The 24,416-nt window shown below is 43.1% G+C and overlaps 1 protein-coding gene across 2 annotated transcripts in view; it reads left to right on the plus strand.

Annotated features, from left to right (window-relative positions):
• The first annotated feature begins 614 nt into the window (after positions 1–614).
• Positions 615–24,416, plus strand: part of HDC (histidine decarboxylase) — a 107,027-nt gene continuing 83,225 nt past the window's right edge. For both annotated transcript variants that reach the window (XM_069222549.1, XM_069222550.1), the window contains exons 1-2: positions 615–838; positions 12,930–13,102. In XM_069222549.1, coding sequence (XP_069078650.1) covers positions 811–838; positions 12,930–13,102 — 201 coding nt within the window. In that variant the 5' untranslated portion in view covers positions 615–810. The remainder of the gene's footprint in view (positions 839–12,929; positions 13,103–24,416) is intronic.

A 24,416-nucleotide genomic window follows, 5' to 3' on the forward strand; every position in this document is an offset into this window, starting at 1 on the left:
GACGCCCAAGCTCCATATTCCCCTACGCCGGCGCTGCCTGGTGTAAGTCATTTTTTTTTACGCACACCAGGCAGCTCCGCCGGCTAACGTCATTGAATAAATACGGCGCCCGCATGGCGCTTCAGAATGGCGCTTCAGAATGGCGTTAGCCGGCGTTAGATTTTTTGACGCACAACTGCGTTGGCGCAGTTTTGCGCCGAAAAGTATAAATATGGCCCCCTGTTCCCACATTTAAGTGCAGCAGCCCCGCGTTTCAAAGGAGAACTTTAGGCACGGGAACCTTTTTATTTATAAAATAAGCACTGATTGGTAGGTAGGAGTAGTAAGTGAGGGAAAACGGTACTTTGTAAATTTAGGAAAATTTTGAAGACTTTAAAAAAGACAAAGGGAAAGAATGTGTGCTTTTTTTTTTGTCTGTGTGAAGGCAAACATTTATGGTGAAATCCAAGAGTCACCTCCCCATGCCCAACTGAATGACCCTTATTCAACTATTTACCAGAAAATATATTAGGGGGGTGTAATCGCCCACCCCCACAAAAGAAAAAAAAAAAAGCTACGCCCCTGGAGAATCAAGCGAGGGCATCAAACACATCAAGAAAGCAAACATGCTCCGAGTCAGGCTTGGACGTAAGAGGGATTCGGAAATGGACCGAGCTCAGCCGCTTACGTAGGAAAACGATGCAGTCACGCAGCATTGTAAGAGTATAAAAAGGGCAGCGGGGCACGTGGTGAAACAATGAAAGCAACTGGCCGAACCTGGAGCCCTGAACGCAGTGTGTGCAGGTGGGAGAGTTAAAGATCAGCTTCATCATGGAACCTGAGGAGTACAGACGGAGAGGTGAGTCTGAGGCGCGCCCGGACCCAGGTGCAGGGAGGGACTGCTGTAACCAGAGCGTTACCACATCCTCCCAATCTGAATGCCAAGATTGTTTAGTTTTTACTCCAATTCCCCAACAAGCGCCAAGAAACAAATCAATAACACCGCAAGGCACATTTTTCAAGGGCAAGAACATGGAAATGGGTTTTAGGATAGCACTATAAAACCGCGAAAAGGTGAAATCTCGATAGGCAGCGTAATTTAGGAAAAAAATTTTTTTTCGTAAAAATGATCCAGATGTTTTCGCATAAATCACTTCAGCCGGGAGAGGGCGATGGGTGGGACGAGTCGAGAGAGGGACCCCCAGGCAGTCATTTTTCCCCGGTCAAGCGTTTCTGTCGGCTCCTCAAGACGCCACGAGGACTGTAAACGTTTTCCTGCAACCGTTGCACGCCATATTTTATTACTTTTTATCATTCTTATTTTAACAAGGGCAGAGCGTCATATTATGTAATGATATTCGTGTTATAATTTTCCTTGTTATTTATTGTTGGTGTCGTTATTATTATTTATTATTATTATTATTATTATAGTTAATATTAACTAATTCGATTTTATTCCCATACAGAATAAATATGTTCAAAATGCATTCCCTCACATCTCGTTTTAAAGATATTACTTTCTTTAATTGGAATATACATTTATTATATTTTACATATATAGAGAAACTAAAAACAAATTTACTACATTAATGAACACGAAGATGGACATGAAAGCTAAAGATCAACTTTCAACTAGTGTTGCTGAAGGACAAGATGACAAGATGTTTCGAAACACGTTGGTTAACAGCTCGATGATTTTTCAGTGGATCTGAGCAGGCTTGGCTCTTCTGGTTAGGAGCGTTGAGCTACTTCCGGACACAATGCGCACATCATACAAAAATCAAGTGACCTAACAATTTAAAATCGGACGGCGATGCTAGCATCGCCCGCACAGTGAACAAAAAAGTGAGTTCTCCAACTATCCACGTTTCCCTTTCCGTGCCATATCCTGCCATGGGGTTACGTGCCTGCTCCATTGTTTCCCACGGCCCACTCATTTTCGCAAGCACTGTACGCTCTGAGAAAATGGAGCGTTACTTTGGCTTTTGTGAAAAGCTGAAGCGCGCGCGCGCTAGCAATACTCAAACTGTCAGATTAAGAAAGTGGAAGGCCCTCGTGGAACGTAACAAGAAAGCGGTTTCAGAACAGTGTTACGTCCACCTGTGATTTACAGTGTGAGGTCTTAAAGTTGCCAACCGTGCCACAAACCTGAGACTTATTAACGACAGCAGAGGTACTCATCAGTGTTACTTTTGGAATAATTGTATAAGGACTGAGTCCTTACCTCTTGCATGGTCTCACAATGGACCTCTATCCACACCTGCCATGTACCACTGTCCCAGGTCTATAGTATCCATAGAACTCGCCCCCTGAACTGTCATGTACCACTGAAAGTATTGAGATGTTTAGAGATCTCTCACTTGGTCTCACAACACACCTCTTGCCTGCACTTTCACCGTACCACTATCCCAAGTCTAAAATATTCACAGAACTCTCCGCCCTGGACCGTGATGAACCACTGGGGTATCACTGATATGTCTAAAGACCTCTCTCATGGTCGCACAATGCACCTCTGCACAGACCTTCCGCCCACCACTATCACAAGTCTAAATATTCACAGAACTCTCTGCCCTGGACCGTGATGAACCACTGGGGCATTACTGATATGTCTAAAGAGATCTCTCACTTGGTCTCACAACACATCTCTTGCCTGCACTTTCACCGTACCACTATCCCAAGTCTAAAATATTCACAGAACTCTCCGCCCTGGACCGTGATGAACCAATGTGGTATCACTGATATGTCTAAAGAGATCGCTCACTTGGTCTCACAACACATCTCTTGTCTGCACTTTCCACGTACCACTATCCCAAGTCTAAAATATTCACAGAACTCTCCGCCCTGGACCGTGATGAACCAATGTGGTATCACTGATATGTCTAAAGAGATCGCTCACTTGGTCTCACAACACATCTCTTGTCTGCACTTTCCACGTACCACTATCCCAAGTCTAAAATATTCACAGAACTCTCTGCCCTGGACCGTGATGAACCAATGTGGCATCACTGATATGTCTAAAGAGATCGCTCACTTGGTCTCACAACACATCTCTTGTCTGCACTTTCACCGTACCACTATCCCAAGTCTAAAATATTCACAGAACTCTCCGCCCTGGACCGTGATGAACCAATGTGGCATCACTGATATGTCTAAAGAGATCGCTCACTTGGTCTCACAACACATCTCTTGTCTGCACTTTCACCGTACCACTATCCCAAGTCTAAAATATTCACAGAACTCTCCGCCCTGGACCGTGATGAACCACTGGGGTATCACTGATATGTCTAAAGACCTCTCTCATGGTCGCACAATGCACCTCTGCACAGACCTTCCACGCACCACTATCACAAGTCTAAATATTCACAGAACTCTCCGCCCTGGACCGTGATGAACCACTGGGGTATCACTGATATGTCTAAAGAGATCGCTCACTTGGTCTCACAACACATCTCTTGTCTGCACTTTCCACGTACCACTATCCCAAGTCTAAAATATTCACAGAACTCTCCGCCCTGGACCGTGATGAACCATTGGGGCATTACTGATATGTCTAAAGAGATCGCTCACTTGGTCTCACAATACATCTCTTGTCTGCACTTTCCACGTACCACTATCCCAAGTCTAAAATATTCACAGAACTCTCTGCCCTGGACCGTGATGAACCACTGGGGCATTAGCAGTGCTTTAAATGGGCCGGTACTCTCCGGTACTGAGTACCGGCACTTTTTTATTTTGAGAGGGAGAGTACCGGCATATCACAAGAAAAACGTAATACTTTTAATTGGAGAGAGAGTACCGGCACTTCTCAGAAACAAGCAGGTACACTGGTACCTGCACTTCTATTTTTCCATTTAAAGCACTGCTGATATGTCTAAAGACCTCTCTCATGGTCGCACAATGCACCTCTGCGCAGACCTTCCACCCACCACTATCGCAAGTCTAAATATTCACAGAATTCTCCGCCCTGGACCTTGATGAACCACTGGGGCATCACTGATATGTCTAAAGACCTCTCTCATGGTCGCACAATGCACCTCTGCGCAGACCTTCCACCCACCACTATCGCAAGTCTAAATATTCACAGAACTCTCCGCCCTGGACCGTGATGAACCACTGGGGCATCACTGATATGTCTAAAGACCTCTCTCATGGTCGCACAATGCACCTCTGCGCAGACCTTCCACCCACCACTATCGCAAGTCTAAATATTCACAGAACTCTCCGCCCTGGACCGTGATGAACCACTGGGGCATCACTGATATGTCTAAAGACCTCTCTCATGGTCTCACAATGCACCTCTGCGCAGACCTTCCACCCACCACTATCACAAGTCTAAATATTCACAGAACTCTCCGCCCTGGACCGTGATGAACCACTGGGGTATCACTGATATGTCTAAAGACCTCTCTCATGGTCGCACAATGCACCTCTGCGCAGACATTCCATGCACCACTATCACAAGTCTAAATATTCACAGAACTCTCCGCCCTGGACCGTGATGAACCACTGGGGTATCACTGATATGTCTAAAGACCTCTCTCATGGTCGCACAATGCACCTCTGCGCAGACATTCCATGCACCACTATCACAAGTCTAAATATTCACAGAACTCTGCCCTGGACCGTGATGAACCACTGGGGTATCACTGATATGTCTAAAGACCTCTCTCGTGGTCGCACAATGCACCTCTGCGCAGACCTTCCACCCACCACTATCACATGTCTAAATATTCACAGAACTCTCTGCCCTGGACCGTGATGAACCACTGGGGTATCACTGATATGTCTAAAGACCTCTCTCATGGTCGCACAATGCACCTCTGCGCAGACATTCCATGCACCACTATCACAAGTCTGTAACTCTTTACTCTGGACTATCATCCACCACTGTGGCAAAATGGAGATGTCTAGGGACACCTTGTGAGGTCTCACAATGCACCTCCATCCGCATCTGCTATGTGCCACTATCCAAAAAGTCAAACATCCCCAGAAGTTTCTGGTATGCACTGGCATGCACAACTGTAGCAAGTAGCTACATAGCTCTCACAATGTACCACTGTCCTGGTCTATCGTATAGTGGTATCCCAGTAGGAGGGCTTCCATCGAGCTCTCACATATCCAGAGCATGCACGTGGGTCCCAACATTGATATCAAGGGAGCTGTGACAGTGAACCGCTAGCCTTGACTGTCATTCGCCGCTATACCAGTAATGAAACAATAAGCCACATATTTAACTGATCTGCTTGATGCACTGGTGTGTGTGTGTGTATATATATATACACACACACACACACACCAGTGCATCAAGCAGAAACAATAAGCCACATATTTAACTGATCTGCTTGATGCACTGGTGTGTGTGTGTGTATATATATATACACACACACACACACACCAGTGCATCAAGCAGATCAGTTAAATATGTGGCTTATTGTTTCATTACTGATATATATATATATATATATATCAGAATGAACTGTCATCAATCTTGACCTGATCCATGCACCCCTGTCATAATGCTAGGGGGCAGCTCCAGAGCTCACCTGTATCTTTATTAAGTGCATGTACTTAAACACCTGCACTGAGGGCTGCTTCGGGGCTGCCATAATGCACATATATCCTCCGAGTACTTTAGTGTATGCATGGGGACCAAATTCATACGAAATAGGCTATATACACTGGGGTTTTGACGTTTTTACTTTTTGGAATTCACAAACAGCAATCGGCATTTACCTTGAAAGCTGTGCCATGCACAGGCTTCCACATGGATTTCTTTGGAAATCACATGGTTTTGTCTGATAACATCCATTTCCTCTGAGTGGAGTTCTCCTTGGTGAAGAAATCTGCACAAGAGAAATGGATTCCCCTATGTAAATGCACATTTTGTTTTCCTTTTTTCTCTACTGGGTTTTTTTTTTTTTCTTTTGCAATAACCACTTCCTCCCCAACACCCCTACCCTACTAAATCTGGGGTGATTAATTTCCCTTCCTACCCTGGGAAGGGGATTTATTTATGCCAGCATTAGCTTGAAGCAAATATACAACCCTTTCCAGGCTGGATAAGAGAATGATAGTAGTTTGTGAATACAGACAAACATAAATGTTTGTGGTCCTTCACAAATTCCCAAGGCTCGTCAAGCCTTGGAATGCCGAGGAATGCTATTCCCATACTTCCCCCAATGAGCGAAATTGGCTCACAAAGTAAAGGATGCAGCTATTTTTCTGATCCCTCTTACCCAAAGTGATCTCTGCGGTTGCAAACCCGCGGACTACTGACCCTCCAGAACTTTCCCATATGTAACCGATTTTCTTTATTTTTTGTTTTCAAAAGAGGGAAGATCCTTCAGATGTTCTTCTGGTGACATAGAAAAGCAGTAGGATCGACCCCCTCTCAAAAACCCTGCTCATCGAGAGATGCCTTCACTGTCCTTGGTTTCAGAGGGGGGTTTGGCTAAGCAGCCAGGCGACCCCATCGACAAGTGGGAAACCTTCCGGCGCTACCAGCTTCTCGAGCCGCATTGCATTCCGGGCGCCATAGCTTGACTCATTGAAGGGCTGTTGAGAACACAAGCGGAGGTCATTGAATGTGCAGTGTTTCTGGGGCTTTGCTGGGGCGGAGGCTGTGTTATTCACTCCACACACTTCAAGTCTCAGCTCTCCGCCACACGCTAGCCCCGGAGTCCAACAGCGACCAGGGCAGCTGGTGCGCAGCTCTCAACGAGCACAAGGCTTTCGGAGGCCCATCGGGAACAGCCGTAAACCGGACGCGTGCGACCTGCGCACCCGCCCTTTCCATCTGCAGCACAGGCCGGACCTCGCTGGCCCCAGAATTGTCATTTTCTGCCTACCAAAGCCTTCTGTTGCCTGACGATATTGAATTATGCCTTGATGGTTGAGGTAGCGAAATACACAGCTGTGGGATAGAAATAATTATACTTTCCCAGGGGGAAAGCTGGTCAACTGCCTACATTGCACATGCTTTAAAAATGATTTGTCCCAGCTAATGGTGAGACAGTGGATCAACCCTGTGATGTCATCATGAGGGTGCGTGATGCCACTTCCTCTGCACTTAGCATTTAAGTGAATGAATGTCAATCGTATTGCACGATTTGTCTCTGAATGTGTTGACCAAATGGACCTGATTCACAACGGTAAACGTACAAGTTTAAGTTTACGATTTTACAGTACTCACAAAACTGCATTGGAATAGTAAGTTTACGGTGCGGAGACTCCGCAGTCAGGGTGGGGAACTCCGCACATAAAAAGATAGGCCTGTCCTTGACATTCTTGACATTTTCTGGTCTCACCTTGGACACTTTCTCCCCACTGTGAAACAGGCATTGCTCATACTGGTGATCACATCAACAAAAAGTTCCCAAGTCACTTCTAGGAAGCAATTGGACATCATAATTTTCAGAAAATTCGCTTAGTACAAGGATCTCTGTTTTCATAAAGTATCAGAGCCTGGAATATGAACAGCTGTGGGAACAGAAGCATCCTCTGCACAGACCACTGTAAGGGATCTAGTGCAGACTGCAAAAGACAATTATATTTGTACTAGGTATGTGTACACCTGAAGCCAGCCTCTTACTATGAGTAATATAGACGCATACATTTTTAGAATCCCAGCAGGTGACATATAGCCTGTATCATATCTTAAAAGGCAATGCATTTAGTCAATGGTGTAGGAGACACTGGATTACTGTGGGGGGCATGGAGTGCCTTGGGGAGAGCCAAGCAAGAGGTTTGGCTTGGCTCCATTAACCAAAGGATGAGCCGAGCTATTAAAGAAAGTAAAACAGGTAATATATTCCATGAAAAATATGATAGTCTTTAAAATGAAAAAATATATACGTTTTTAAAAAAACTTTTCTCAGTGTCTTAAGCACATATGATTATATCATTGAGTAGAGTAACATATATTGGAAGAAGTATTTTTTTTAACATTAAACATTCAAGAATACCTTATGTCCTTATAACATTGCAGCTCTATTTATATAGTGTATATTGTTTACGCACAGTTTGGGAGTACAAGTTAAAAGGCATTTAATGCATCCAATGGTGATCGGATGCATTACATACCTCAAAGCTTGTTACATTTCTGCAAGTCAAACCTGCCAGAATTTAATAGGGGAAAAGCATACAGTATTTACTCTATCATGTGGCTTTGGTGTGTTAATCACCAAAATCTGCATGTTATTCCCCATAAACCCGAAATAAGTGCTATTTACTTCACCCGATAAATAATGCACCCTGTGGTATCAGGTGAGCTAAACAGCACCTACGCTTGTAATCAGGGCCCTAATGAAGTAAAGAGATAAGCGGTGGATCACACAATTTGGTCAAGTGGGGAAGTTGAATCCAGGACTACATATTATGCAGTTCAGAGACTGTAGGTTAAATATTCTTCTTTCCTCCCTTTAACACCAAAGGTCAGTGGTTTGTGATCGGTTATTCGATTACAGTTATTCAACTAGAGTTGGTATATGGAGTTTAATAACTATACATATGTATACTTATAAATATACATGTTACACCTTTATTCAAACTGACACATGTGGGTGTATATACACCCTGCACTATGCCCCTGCCTCCTGCCAACCACTAATTTATCTGCCAGACCCCAAACAAGAGAGATTGGGCTCAGATCATAATTCTCTTCACTGATGGACATACCTCAGCACTGTTGGTACCCGAAGACCCTTGTCTAGTCCTGGGGGCTGTGGGCTTCTTGATTATTAGTTTTCAAGGAAAAACTAGTAAATCTGGCTGGCTAGGAAGGCTGGCTCCATGGACTGTGTAGTTCCCCACAGTTCCCCGAGTCTCTTTCTATTCGGTGTTGCCTTTGCCAGAAGCCATTGTGTAGTGCCTATTGATACAATCAGAGGACTTACCCGGGGACCAAGCAAGAGCCCTCATGGCAAGCTGAGCCAACTTAGTGTCCGTACCCATTTCATCCACTATTCCACACAGTGTTTTGGGCCTGCTGCTTGTTGGCAGGCTATTCTAGGTGCCCGGGGGACCTGCCACATACCTAACATGCGGCTGTGACCCCAAGACAGAGCCACCCCTCAAAAAGTAAGGCTGTCCAAGACTGCTGGTTCCCAAATGCATTACACCAGCCAGATGGAAAAGCCATGGTGTGGCAGGGCTGCTGAGAGAGGAGAGAGGCGACGTCGTGATCCGGCCGCACCTCAGCTGTGCGAGAGTGGCAGTGCTGTGGGAGCTGCGCAGTGGGTGGTGATAGTTTCCTCTCTCACTTCTCTGTGCCAGCCCGCAGTGGATGTACTACCGCCCCACTGGGGGAAGTTACTGACCGCACTTATTTTTGGGGAATGGCACTTATTTTTCTGAATCAAATATTTGCGGAGAGCAAAGAGGAGAAATACACAGATCAAAAAAAACGGAAGAGGAGTAAGACGGAGAAACCTCACCAACGAAGATAGTAGGAACGTGCAGGAGTGAGATAAAGGGCCCGGGAGGGCTTGGCAGTAGATTCAGGCGGCACGAGGTGCATTTAAGACTGCCAGCCTTGGTATTCGGTGCACAGGGTTAATTGCTACGACCGCGGGTTTCTGGACAGAGTTTCGGCACGGACACTCTTTTTTTTTTTTACAAATTAAGGACTGCTCTGCATCTTTATTTTCGATATTTTCAGGGTTCGTTGTGAGCGACAACGTTTTTCTAGCCAGAAGCTCGGAATGAAAGCAAGCGGCCCGGCAGTACTTTGCATCTGGCAGAGCCTTGGCTGGAGTCGGGCATTGGGTCATAATCATCTGGAAGGAGAGGGAGTGGAAACCGAGCATGTGGAGGGATAGCGAAGAGAGAGCGAGGGAACACACGCACTCCAATGGAGTGATCAATACTAAATAATAAGAGAACCCGTCAGGTATTTAGTAAAAGCGGAACTAGAACATAGGGGACGAGAGCAGGGACCGAACGGAGGATTGTGGTAGTGAAGAGCTGGGGGACAAGCGTTGTGCAGGGAGCATGATGCTCACTGAAGTGGCCTTCTGAAGGAAATAGGGAACACCACTTATGCGGCAATGGGGGAGGGAAGGAAAAGGAGGTTGAGAAAGAAAGGAGGGGAAATGAATGAAGAAATAAATCAGAAGTTAGCTAGGGCAGGGGACCTGGAACCCAAGTGACTGCGGGACCGCTTGATGGACAGAAGTGGGACCGATCTCCTTCCCTGGGCAGAAGACAAGGAGAATGAAAGAAATTAGGGAGAATATGCGAGTAGGGATATGATCAGGAGGCACAACAGAAGAGTGCAGGGCTGGAATATATTTAATAAAATATTATTTTTAATGAAGGAAACCAAAACATGTTAAAAAAAATGTTTCCTAACTTTCTCTACACATATTTTTATGCGTAGAGACTACAAAAATAGAGTTATATAACTCGGGTGTAAGCAAGAACATATTTGAATACTATGTATTTGAATGCAGAACTTCCAGAACTGGGGGGAACACACATAAACGTAGACGGTTTGCGAATCAGATAAGCAGTCATAAATCTCAGAATTAAACAGTCTGACATAAAAATTATAACTGTCAATTCAGTTAATTAATTTCTTTGAGATTCAGCTCACATTAATGTAAAGTGTGTTTTTAAACTTTACATTGGCCCATGGCGGCATCTAAATGCCGATTAACAAGTTTATCGTAAACCAACTTAGTGATACTCCTTTTATCAACCTCAGATAGATGAAAAAGTGGGTGGACCCAAGAGGACTCAAACCTGTGATCATGAGGTCAAACACTGATTTCTTGAGTGAATGCATTAGTCCACTCAGCTAACTAGACCAGGCTTGGACAATGAATTGCTGTGGAGAAAATGTCAGTGTATTCGATTTGTATATTAGAATATTTCATTGTATTCAGTTTGCAAAGCAGACATGGTTATTTGTCTCAATTATATTCCTTAAGTATTTTATTGACTCAGCTGCAGGCTTCCGTCTTTTATGGTAGACATAAGCAATCCAATGTTCAAGACCCCACAATGCTTATTGGAACCCTTTGTGACTGATCAGCCCCTGAACACTAGTGCACGCACACCTTTTTGTTATGGAACATGTAAACGACCCAGACCTGTTTCCCCGTGTGACCAATATTCAGCAGTGGTATTCTAACCGCATCCTCGATTTCATGTTGCCTTTCAGCCCGCTAAGAGCCTTGAGTGGATGTAGAAGCCATCACCAACTGAATAGTCATGAAATACCTGAATAGATCTGCAACACACTGATGGCCAATTTGAGCACTCTGGTCTGCCTTGAAAGTCCCAACTAGCTACATGCTCTGACCGCTTCTTTACATCTCACAATGAGAGTCTGATATGGGATAATACTAATAAAATAGAACCCAGCAGATTCCCCACCATATATCTCTCCAATCGTACCTGCTCCGGAACATGAACGTTTAAACAAATAACTCAGATTGGACAACCTGGTGCATTAACCAGCTAAATGAGCTATGATTATAAGAAATACCATATAGGAACCTGCAGAGCCAGATTACTCAAAGCCATAAACCGCGCATCTATCTCTTACACCTCTTCATCCACACTGCAAAGTGCTGCGTTCCATAACATGATAACCGCACCTCAGTGGTCATCACATACAACATGGAAACAACACCCTTCCAACCACACATTCTGCAAGGCATACTATGCAGCCCTCAGAGGCCAGGTGCATCCGGGCCTCACATAGCAGTAGTAAGTGCTACATAAATGTTGCAATACAACACAATGTACTTCTGTTTTTGTTGGCGCTGTATCATTTGATGAAGGCCAGACTGATTTTCTCACTATCCTCACATGCTTTGTACATGTGGGCTGTCATTCAATATAATTGGCTATATCTCTGTAACTTGTATCTGAATTTTGTTCATAACGAGCCTGTGGGCCTTCAACTGAGACCCATTTTTATACTCCAGGTATATGGGGCATATTTTCAAAGAGTTCACGCAACACGGCAAAGAGAACGAAGCAGCTGCATTGGGTTGCATGAATCCGGCAAGAGCAGAACCGTATCATATTGTCAAATTAATGGTGCAATTCTGCTCTCTTCATGCTCTGGTGCATTCGTGGCTGCCTAACGCTAACACAGGCACCCATGCACGACAGTGCTAGGGTGTCTGTGTTAAGGTCAGGATAGTTTTTGTGAAGAAAGGGCTACCTTCCTGCACAAAAACTGTTCTTTGAGGCTGTTTCCTCTTTGTATGTGTGCTGCAAATTGCAGCATGCACACAAAGACGAAATAATGAGGAGAAATAAAGATATTTTTCCTCCTTATGCCATCTTCTGGAAGGTGCACCATTTTGGCGCAAACACATTTACAAGTCTTTGTAGATATGAATTTGTGTCAAAATCCATGGTTGGATGCACAGGAATGCCCACACACCACCCATGAAACACCTCCCTGATGCAAAGTAATGCAATGCAGTGCAGTGCGCTGTGTTGCATTCCTTTTTATGAAGCAACACAATTGACAGTTGTGTTGCTTTGTAAATATCAAAATGGATTTTGTGTCTGATTTGCATCAAAAAGGTAACACAAGCCCTATGTAAAAGGTCTTTGTAAATCCGGGCCCCTGGTGTTCAAGAGTGTTTTGTTGTAATTGTTGTTATTACATAGATAGTGATTCGTTTTGTAATATTCAATTACAGTCTTTTACATTTTATATATGGCATTGAAGATGCACGGAGCGGCGAGCCTGTGTTAAGCCATATAGGCTTTATAGAAATATTTTATATATGTAATTTAGAATACTATAAAACCACTTCTTCACATGATGCTGTCCTGCACTAAGCGCTATACGAAAACCAACAACATATTTACGTTTCATTTTCGGACTGGGCGTTCGAATGATTTGTATGTTAAGATCTTGATGATTCACAGATTTTAATTTCCAGCATCTCGAGCTGAAAGTGTCATCCTTGCACGTACAGGGAAGGAGCTCGTAGACTACATCTGCCAGTACCTGAGTACTGTGAGGGACAGACGCGTAAACCCTGAAGTGGAGCCCGGATACATGCGAGCCCTCCTCCCGGATAGTGCTCCCTTCGAGTCGGAGAGCTGGGAAAGCATCTTTGGTGACATTGAAGAGGTCATCATGCCTGGGGTAAGATAATTACATCATTTTCCTTAGAAAGTCGTAGACAATTGTAAGATAACGTGAATGCACGGATACTGTTAGCGCAACAGCTGTTACCTTTGTGCAGACTCATAATTTTAGAAATTCATCTCCTTTTCATAAGTTAAACGAAGGGGAGCTCAATAATAATAATAATATAATAATAATAATAATAATTAAATCTGTAGCATGTCAGTTTCAAATCTTCAAAGGACCGTTGTGTGTTTAATGAGAACAATTCACGGGGAACTATGCCTAATTCTTATTTACTTAAACACAATTTCCATGAAGTAAATGTGAAAATAATTTAGACTAGTACCACCTCACTTTCCCTCGAGAAATTTTTACATCTATATTTGGTAATATGGACTACTACAAAGAAGTGAGATTAAAGTCAGAATGTGTATTTTATTGATGCAAACAGGAACCAGGGATTTGGGCACAGGGACAAAAGGCATGAAATCTCCCTAGATTAAAGGAGCTTTTATCCACTGCAGCCAATCAACAGACCCAGGGACACAAACAGGTTTAGGATCTCCATACTTTGAAAAACAAACCCATCATTGCCTTAGTATCGTACAGTGTTAGACTTGTAAGGTCACAAGAATTGTATGAGAGTGTCAACGTAGCTCTTAACCATGATGTGGACTACTATTAATCTCTTCTCTTAGCAAAACATAAAGTAAGCAGAAGCTCATGTAAAATATGTAAAAGCTCCCTTATCAGAAAACAATAAAAAGAAACAATAAATCATAAACACCCACCTTTATAGTGCCGTATGAATAATAGTATAAGAAAACTGGATTAATCATAAAAGCTGCATACAGTCATGTGAGAGATTTACTGCAGTAACGGAGGCTAATACCTGAACGACGATAGCTGTGTCTTTGCCGCAACCAATTTATTAGACTTCCTCCATGTACTTCAAATTAGGACATCCAATCAACTAATGTCTGTATCCATACGAGGCCTAGCACTATAAAACCATAATCTGTTGTTATTCACCTTCCTTCTTTTAGTCCATTGAACAAACTCAACCAACATTCTATTAATTCGCTTACTATCCTGTTAACTTTCGGGTGATATAGCGTAATCCTATGATGTTTAATGATGCTCTCTAGTAAAAGCCTGCAATCTCTCTGAAAACAATCGTTCTATACTGTCTCTTTGAGAAAACCATCCCTTATTAAAATGATTTCAAATCTTTTATTACTGATCTTGTGTTAGGTTCTGGTATGAATTACACCTCCCAGGATTTCCCATACTAATCCACTAAAACAAATCTATTTCTGTAATCCAGGCTACAAACTGGTTCAAAAAAATCAGTTGGCACTTTTTGTCACAGCCCTTTACGTTAGTTGACATGCACCTCACTTTTCAAATACTTGACCATCCCCATGCAAAAACACTCTGACTGTGGCACTTATATTGCTACTAGAATTCTGAACTCAACCTTTGTTAAGTGTAGGGAATTGGGTTTTTGATTGAGGAAGGCAGGGTGAAGACCATTCTCAAACAACAACCACAATTCCTGTCCGGGTGAACCACAAAAAGTCACTTACCTGTGCTTAGCCTTCTGGTTTTGTGTCAAGCTACGTCGTTGCTATCTTTCTCTGTATTGTGAAGGATCAGGTCCACCAGAGCTTCGCTATGACGTGCCCATTTGTGCTAGGATCTTGCCGCCTGCAATGACTGTCCATGCAAAGCTCCGGGGACCCGACTTGTAGTGCAAATGCGTAGAGCCCAAAACTTCAGGCTTTCTCCTTTTCCTCACAGGAGGAGCTCAACCGATGCCAGCCAAGGATCCAGGTTCTGGGGGGGCACCACTTGGGGATCAGGAACTCACTTCAGCAGACGCCTGCATGGCTCAGGCAGGCAAGTCCAGTTGCAGGTCCAGGCAGGGCCAGTGCAGAAGGTCAGCTAGGCAGTTACAGGGAGGCCTCTGGAGCCTGTTGACTAATCGTAGCTCAGAACAGAAGGTTAGACACCAGACCTTGGAGTCACTCTGCCTGTGATGAAGGTAGCAGGTTCAGTCTGCCTTCTAAGAGAGCAGAGCAGGCCTCAAGCAGCAGGGCAGTCATCTGGCAGCAGGCCAGTCCTTCTTCTGTAGTATCCACAGGACCTGGTGTCAGCTTTGAAGTGAAAGAACTGTCTGGAGTTTCTCGCCACAGATGCCTCTGGAATTTCCTTCTTCCCAGCCCTGGACCCAGGATGTCTGTGGTTACAAAAGACTGGTGTTGAGTCCTTTGAAAGTGTGCTGAGGCCACTCCTTTGAAAAGTGAGTTGGGCTGTACAAAGCTCCACCCCTCCCATCCTGGGAGGATGGTTAATGTAAGAGGGTCCGAGGTCGTGCATGGCCTTGTAGGTGACAGTGAGGATCTTGAATTGCCATCTTTACCTATGAGAGAGGTAGGGCTTACTGAAGGGAAAATGATTTTAAGAACTACCAGGACATGTAAAACTGACAAGTGCAATTTTTGTAATACACTGCTCCCTGCCCTAAGGGTTGTTTAGGGTCTACCCGTAGAGGTGACATATGTATTAGAAAGGAAGGTTTAAGCCTGGATTGGTTTTTTTTTGGGGTTGAATTAGAAGTTTATAACTGCACTACAGGTGCAATGACTGGCACAAGACATGTTTTAAAGGGATACGTATGTGAGTGGTACAATACGTGCTGCAATCCCATTAGCAGCAGTTAATGTATAGGCCTGAGTACATGTAGTACCACCTTTACTAGTGACTTATAAGTAAATGAATGTGCCAATCAAGTGTAAGCCAATGTTACCATATTTTAGGGAGAGAGAGCACGAGCACCTTAGCACTGGTTTCACAAGTTCAGCCAATCAGGAGGGACTAAGGCAAAATGTTTGGGGTGGCCATGCAGAGAGGGCCAAGTGCTTCAGTAACTGACCAAAGTGGCCTTAATGTTCCAGCCTCATTATTCTTGCAGCTCATAAGGTAGAACAAATGTGTCACGCCTCGATAACTAATTTTGCTCATCAGCAACCTTGACAAACACTTCGGGCCTGATTCAGAAAAGGTAAACTCACATTTTCATTTAAGTTTATGATTGTTTGCTATTCACAAAGAGATTTATGAGTAGTATCTTTACAAGTACAGGGTCCCCACACATAATTTATTCGTGGAGTCTCTGCACTCGTAAAGAAAGTATTTGTAAATCCCTTTGTAAATAGCAAACAATTGTAAACGTACACAAAGTGTAAGTTTACCTTTGTGAATGAGGCCCTTGGATGAAGCTAATACTGATCTTTCTCATGCACACTTCTGGACAATACATTTTGTACCAACTACAAACCTTCATCCCTTTTTATGGTCTCAAACTACTCTTCCACCAGCACACAACCTGATTTCATCACATCAATGACAAATGTAAAACATTCTTCTTCCTTGCGCCCCACACCGTTTTCTTTACACAGTGAATGCACCCTTGACAAATCAGATCTGACAAGCTTTCCACCTAGTATGTGGATCATTTAAATAAGATACAGTAATAACTTTGCCCCAAATCTTGCAATTGTGGATGCATAATGCTCGACCACATTCCCTTTCAGTATAAAGACCACAGTCATATGATCAGTGGCCTGCGATCAATTTCTTCCCCACACAAATCTTTAAATTTTCAAAGGTCCACCTAGATATTAGAAGTTCTTTTTTGACGAGCGAGTATAGCCTTTCAGCTTGATATAATGTGGATGCAAACCCAATGGTCATGACATTGTCTCCTTTTGTCTGAGACCGTACTGCACCCAGTATCTACTTACAAGCATTTGCAGTAATAGTACCACATGGTATTAGGACTATATGTTTTCAGATTCTTTTCCTGATACGGTGTTTTCTTTCAATGCATTAAATTCCACAATCACTATTGTTGTCTCATTGAAGCACTTTTTGTCTTAGTGAAATGTTCATATTTTTAGTCTCTTCTTTTAGTAATTTCTGAATAAACCTCTAGTAAAAGTCACACAGTTCTGAAAATGAAGCAACCTCTTTTCTGTCAACTGTCTGATCAAGCAACATATGTCCCAGATACTCAATTCCGTTCCTCCTAAAGATGCATTTTTATTTATTGCTTCTCTTACATGTTCTAACAAGTGATTTGAAATTCTGTCATGGTGAAATCTGTCCCAACCAGCTATGACTATGTAGGCCTGAAAAGAGACCGCAGGTTTGCTGCCTTCCAAAACTTTAAACATTATCTTCTGAAAACTAAAACTGCGGACGCTAGTCTGAACAGCACCCTCCTCTGTTAAATGTGCCCAGAGGTGACATTAATGGTGTCTGAGGCTTTAAATTCTAGGTCTAATTTCAGCCTGGTGATTAGCAGACACCATATCAATTTTGCTAAACCACTTAGCACCACAGACCTTCATGAATTTGTTTTTAGTATATGGAAGGGGGCGAGAGCCTATCCAAATCTCCTTATTCAAACATAATAAGATCTATGCAAACTGCTAACATTTCCTTTGTTACAATATAACCAATGGGGGTAACCACAGAGATGACTAAATAGGTTCAAGGAACCCCTTCAGTACACATTTTCTTCAATTAATTTGGCAAATCCTATCTAATACTACATGGCACATTTCTCATTTATGTTTTACCAGACTTGCATTCTCTTTGATGTAAATCTTAAGGTGATACCCATTATTCTCCTCAGTTTATTGCTGAACATCTCCTTGAAGTTTTCAATCAACATGTAGCATTCTCCACTTTCACAATCTCCATCCTGTAAAATTTGCTCTTAACCCCAGTTTAAGGTCCTACCCTAAATTATTCAACCTTTTTGTCATTAAATAAACATTCCCTTGTACACATCTCTTTTCAAACTTGAATATGCTTAAAATATCCCAGTAGCTCTACATTTTACCCTTCATATGAAATGTGTGCTTTATCAGGAAGATCTAGCTGCTTACTATCCCAGTGTTGGTTAAATAATTCCTTGTTAATCATAGTGATGCATTTGCCTGTGTCAACCAATACATTCAAAACATACCCACTGATTACTTTGTTTGTGTATAGGTCTCTCCATTCTCTATCACTAGCCACCAAAATTAGATATTTCTATTGACTCCCATACTCTTCCTCATGGTTTTCACTGACTCAGTTGACAATTTGCTTTTGACTTTACCAGGCCTTTGCAAAATACCTGACTTTTCCACATGTTTTTACAGATAGCCAGGCAGTAACACACTCTTAAAGTGTGTGAAGACTACCGACATCGAAAGCCATTTTTATGTTTAAAAAAAATGTGTTGGTAAAATTTTCATTAAAATATAGCAGTCTGAAATGTACCACTACTAAATTAGAGGTGACATGGTCGATTCATGATATGTTAAACATAGGCACCCGATTGGCTCATTCACACCATGGTGTATTAGTTCTCTCCCTTGATCTGGCTAACTAGCTTTTCAAAGAAGAAGAGATACACAATATTGAATAGAAGTAGGTGGAGATGGACTCCTTTAGGGCATATAAATAGGTAGTTACTGCTGTCAAGGTGCAGGGTGTTGGGTGTGCTCTGAAATAGGGCACATTATTGACTACAGAAATATCATGCTGCATACATTTCTTGCCTAAGATGTTGAACATATACATATAGTATTTTATTGTGACCTACGAATCTTACCATAATATCATCTAACATTTATACTGAATAACATATTCTAGCCCAGGCCCTGTCCCTAACACCAACCCTAGGCTAACCTTAACTATAAGCCTAACCCTAGCGCTGGACCAAAGGCCTACCGTTGAATCTAAACCTGGCCCAAAACTCCAACCTTGTCTTTGACACTAAACATAGCATGAGCTCTAACCATAGCCCGGCACCTAACCCTAGCTCTGGACCTAACTCCAACCCTAAGCCTTTTTAGTAGCATGATGTTTTGCAGGCAGTATTGTGTTAGTGCAGTCATTGCTCAATATGTTCAGAATGATGACTGTCCAGAGAGGGATTTAGATCATGTATTGATTCTTGAAACCACTTTGTGGTCTATTATTCAGCTGTCAGAAGGACACACTCAGGCTTTTACTCAGAAAGTATAGGTTATTTATTGTAGAGCTACTGTCACTATGGGACATGTCTAAAATGAAAATAGAATGCAACATTTAATTTCCTCCCTTTGTCTCCAAGCTGTTTCTTGAACCGTGCTATCTTTATGGGTCACCGGTATCTTGGCGTCTTTATCGACTCTCAGTATATGGTATAGTGGCCCTTGAGCATAAATATAAAACAGTATATCAGCAGTGCTCTCCACTAGGTGCTCAGGTTCAGTGTTTTCCCACTCATGTAGGTGGCGCAACACACTCCCCCTTAGGTCCTTTCATTTAAAGGCCCACCACCTTTTATATAAGCTCACATGGGGTAAGAGGACTTGCCTGGTACCACGGCTCTCTTGGGTCATGGCTCCTAGCATCCACTCCTGCTCGGGAACCACTGGACTGAAAGGCAGTGCTCCAAGAGAGGTCTCCCTCATCATCTGGACTGACGTCGTCTTCCCGGCTCCTCTCTTTCGCTGGCTCACAGTCCTCTGCCGAGGGAGGCTTCTCTCCTCGATCCTGGTTCTTGGGCCTCTCCTTACTTCCGTAGTTGTCTTCTCCATGTAGCCCACTCGCTGGTCCCTCTACGCCGACATAGGGGTCCGTTGGTCCCTTCTTTATGGTGATCACAGCCTTAATACATTTCATTTGTGCGGCTGGTGCATAGTGGTAAATTAGCCAGGGGAATATTCGGTGGCCATATAGGAAGGTATGAGTGTGTGTAGTGCTGTGCTGTACCTCTCATCTGAGTCATTCATTGCGGTTATATTGGGTGGGGCAGGCACGTCCAGTGGCGTACTAAACACTTCTTTGAATTTTGGAATGGCATTTGATCTCCTATGTTTTTTACACAACCATACGTTCCAGATATAACTTATTTTTTAGATAGGCGACTGATTACAGCCTTTGGCCTGCTTTGATTGTTTGTGTACATCCGAATACCATGCTATCCCTGGATTACTGCCATGTTGTCCATCTGCAGTTGAGGGCATTTCCAGTCTTTGCCAGGAGCACCGAACCATATAAATTTCATAGTGGAGGATATTTGTTAGTAGGCCAGGAGATTGTTGGCATCTAGGATGCACAGCATGGGATTTCAAAAGTCACATATTTTTAAGTCTCAACCACAGACATCTTTATTTGTCTATTGACAACAGACCTATTTTGGCCAATATAGATTTAGAGTGGGCTTTGGATCTGCCCCATGCTCACAATTCAGTGGCTTTCGTGACTGTCCCAGTTGCCTTCTGCCAGTTCAATGACTTTCCTCCATATTATATTGTTTGTCCCAACTAGGGAGCATTTCGCTCTAACTGTGTTTTGATTGAATAATTTGTAACCTTACGCTATTGATCACAAGACCTTACATTGCAGTGCGTGAGCGATTGTTTTCTTTCACTCTAACTTTCCCTGTTTTCTTTTCTACCACCTCCTTTCCTGCATCCCTCTAGTTTCATTTAAAAATGACCCCCCACCCCCCGATACTCCATTGCTTCATCTGCTACCATCCATTGCATCTATGGGTGGCCACGACGGAATGGCTTTCAATCCACTCCAAGACGACAATCTGTGTATGTGCATGTACAAACACGAGCGTGGTTTACAACCATCTTGTAATACTTTGTTGCATTAAGAAACAATTCCATGATACTGCTGTGCTTGCACACACATCGGGCACCTTGGAATTACTTTTCTTAAAGCAATAGAAAAAGCATTCCAAGATAGCTGCTGTGCATACACACACGTATGTGTGCACACAGATGTCTAAACACACAGAGCAACAATCTTTGAATGCAAGCTTTAAGAAAAAACTCTTCAAGCTGGCTGCCTGTGCGTCTGCATGCTGAACAGCCACCTGAAAATTAAGAAAGCATTGGAAAAGCCAATAGACATGCGCCACTGTGTCACATTTGTGACGTATTGGCATGCTCGTACTTTTGGCGACTTAAGCATTGGGCTCAGTGCTTAATTTGTAAATAAAAAGGTGCCGGTGCCCAAAGCCCTCCTCTTAAAAACGCGGCTGCTGCAATTAAATGTGCGAACACGAAATACTGAGGCGGTGTAATCCTGATGCCATCTCGGGCCTCTTTAATCTATAAAAAGCCACTCCCTGCCCCTTCAGATCACTCTTGTAGCTTTCTACTTTCTCCCTTTGTGACGCTTTTTCATTTTTCCCTTCCTCCGTCTTTCCCATATGTGTCTTTTGGTCGCAGCACATGCTTAAGGCAGAAGAATAAGCCCCGGCCCTCCAAAATAAATGCCGGTGCCCAGCACCGGAAACAACAAGCACAAATTAAGCACTGATTGGGCTGTGTTACATGTATTACACATGCAAAGGCAACGAAATGAATTATGAATGCTTAAATTGCCTTATACATTTCAGAAAAAAATGTAATAAACATGTGGCATTACAATGAGCTGGGCATGGATGTCTAACACTGCTTCATGAGGGGCCGTCTTGTGAAATGTTGAGTATATCAACATAAGATATGTTTTCTCGCAATGAAAGTTAGTGGAAGTCATTTATATAGCTGTTATCCTGAAAACCTGGCATAGATCCGGCCCCCCTGCACCTACGTTGGATAGCCTAGTACAGTGCAAGTTAGAAATTGCAGCCACATCAAGATTCATTTTCAGTGCACTGTTCTTCTGTTCATAATAATACTAAAGAATAATTCATGAAAAGCCTTTTCATCTTGTTCGGATCTGAAAAAGAAGAATGTGTTCAAAAACAAAACTGAAACGGTACTTTCTCGTAGAGCAAATATATTAGACTTGAATATCAGTCGTAAAATAAATGAAAACTACTAGTGGCAGCTAATTTCATGCTGCGCTGCCTTGACGCAATACAGAGTGGGCTCGCTTTCATCTTGCTAGAAAAGCAAACCACAACCGCAGCCATGGCAACTGTGGTTTAATAAACAGTGGGGTCACCTGGATATGCTTTGAAATTATGTAAAAATATCTAAAATATATGTTTGTCTATGTGTACAGGCCTGGATGTCATAAACGTGTTTGTTCAACATCACATGCAGTTGTTTGCAGGCGAAATCTGACAATTCGCATATCCTCGTCTACTCTTTTCTAGAGCATCTATTGCATAAAACTTTCTCAGAAAGGAATAGCCGCCACTTCAGCCTCAGGTCTCTCTCAAAAGGTTAACCAAACACTTGTAACCCTAAAAAAGCACATAGAGCCAGGATAGATTAAAAGCACAATTCCATGTTGTAATACTTTGAGGGGAATGGATAGATGAGTAAAAGAATGTATTAAAATATGGATGTGAAAAAAGCAATTCTAGCGCCCTCATCACGAGTAGTCTGTTAGTGGACGCAAACAAATATCACCACTGAAATGCTAGAAATTAAAAAATTTCTAGCTATCGCATGAAGAATTTTAGATTCTTTAAGGACACGGAGGCGAGGATTATGCTTCTCTTAACTTTACTGACAAACACAGCAGCCAATAAAAACGATGATTTTAAAACTACAAATCCCATGAGCCTTAGACCACCAATCATGGCCTGATACTGTCCATAAATAGCTTGAACGCTATAGTCCTTCCTCTTTCTTTGCGAAAACAGTTCAAACATGCGTTAACTTGCAGAACTTGGTAACGAACTCCCTCCAGGTCCCTGAAACGATCTCAAGACGTTGGAGACTAACTGCGCCAGCGGTGATTCATTGGAGATTTTCATGAAGTTGTGTTGGATGTTCCTGAGTGAGACAAAAATATCAACTAATATCGAGGTATACCATGGGAGGGTACTTAATTCACGTTTTAAACTATGACAATTTAGCATTTATAACACCATTAGCATAAAATGTGCATATTGGGAGGGATAATCCTCGCCTCCGTGTCCTTAATAGAATCTAAAATTCTTGACGCGATAGCTAGACATTTTTTAATTCTATGTCAGGACCGGAGGCTTCGGATTATGCTAGTTCAAAGTCTATTTACTACTTCAGACACTACATCAACAATGGGTTTGTGATAGAAAACCTTGAAAGTGGAGTCATTTGACCAGTCAGCTGCAGCCATGATGTCCTCTAGCCTGGCTCCAGTAGCAAAGGCTTTGGAGGCCATGGCTCCTCTAACCGAATGGGCCCCAAACACACTTATGTCAGTACCAGCTTTGGCTAATAACCATTTGACCCAATGGGCTAAGGTTGCTGCAGTGACTGGATTATAAGGTTTTTGTAATGAAATCAACAATTGCCCAGAAACATTCTGTCTGAATTCTCTTGTGACATCTTCATAACTTTTCAAACATTGAACAACACACAGTTTCTTATTATGCGGAAAAGAGGGGTATGAAATACATTTGGATGAAGTTTTCATACGTCTAGAAATGGAAAAAGATACTCCATTAGGAGTAAATACTCTACCTGAAAAATCCAGAGCTTTAACATCTGAGACTCTTCTGCAGGAGAGCAAACATAAAAGCATAGTCAGTTTTGCGGATAATTGTTTGCGAGGAAACGCAAAATGATGTTAACATCCCATAAGGAGGTATATTTCGGTTGTGGGGGCTTTACCATAAGTATACCCCTAAGCAATTTGCAAATTAAGGGGTGTTCCCCTACCGGTTCCCCTGGATGTGGGGATGACCTGCAGAAAGAGCTGAGTGACAATTATTAATTGTCCTATATGCCAAACCCTGTGAGGCCAATTCCGAGAGAAAATTGGCTATGACATGAATCTCTGACCCCAGGGGATCCACACTCCTTGTATTGCACCAACGTATCCACTTCCTCCAGGCCTGTTCGTATCTTTTCTGAGTGGAGGGGGGCCCAAGATTGGGATGAGAAAAACATTGCTGAGTCCGAAAGTCTCCAGGCCAGCAGGGTTAACAGTCCCTGCAGAACTAGAGGGTGAAAACTGTTCGACGGATCCGAGAGAAAGTCCACAGACCACGGAATCTTCACCGGAAAGTCGCATGACTGGTTCATTGCGGAAGGGAACCAGGGTTGAGCACTCCACCAGGGGGTCACTAGAATGATTTCCGAGCGTTGCCGACGCACTTGTGCCAGGACGCGAGGAATCATCACAAAAGGAGGGAAGGCATAAAGAAGATCCTTCGGCCACAACTGCATGAAGGTGTCCGTCCCCATCGCTTGAGGGTCCGGCCTCCAACTGGAGAAACAAGGGGCCTGACTGTTCAATCGGGAGGCAAATAAATCCATCCGACATGTCCCCCAACGAAGTTGGAGAGCTTGAAAAATGTTCCGATTGAGCCTCCAGT

The sequence above is a fragment of the Pleurodeles waltl genome, chromosome 3_1 (assembly GCF_031143425.1).
Source record: "Pleurodeles waltl isolate 20211129_DDA chromosome 3_1, aPleWal1.hap1.20221129, whole genome shotgun sequence".
Taxonomy (NCBI): Eukaryota; Metazoa; Chordata; class Amphibia; order Caudata; family Salamandridae; genus Pleurodeles; species Pleurodeles waltl.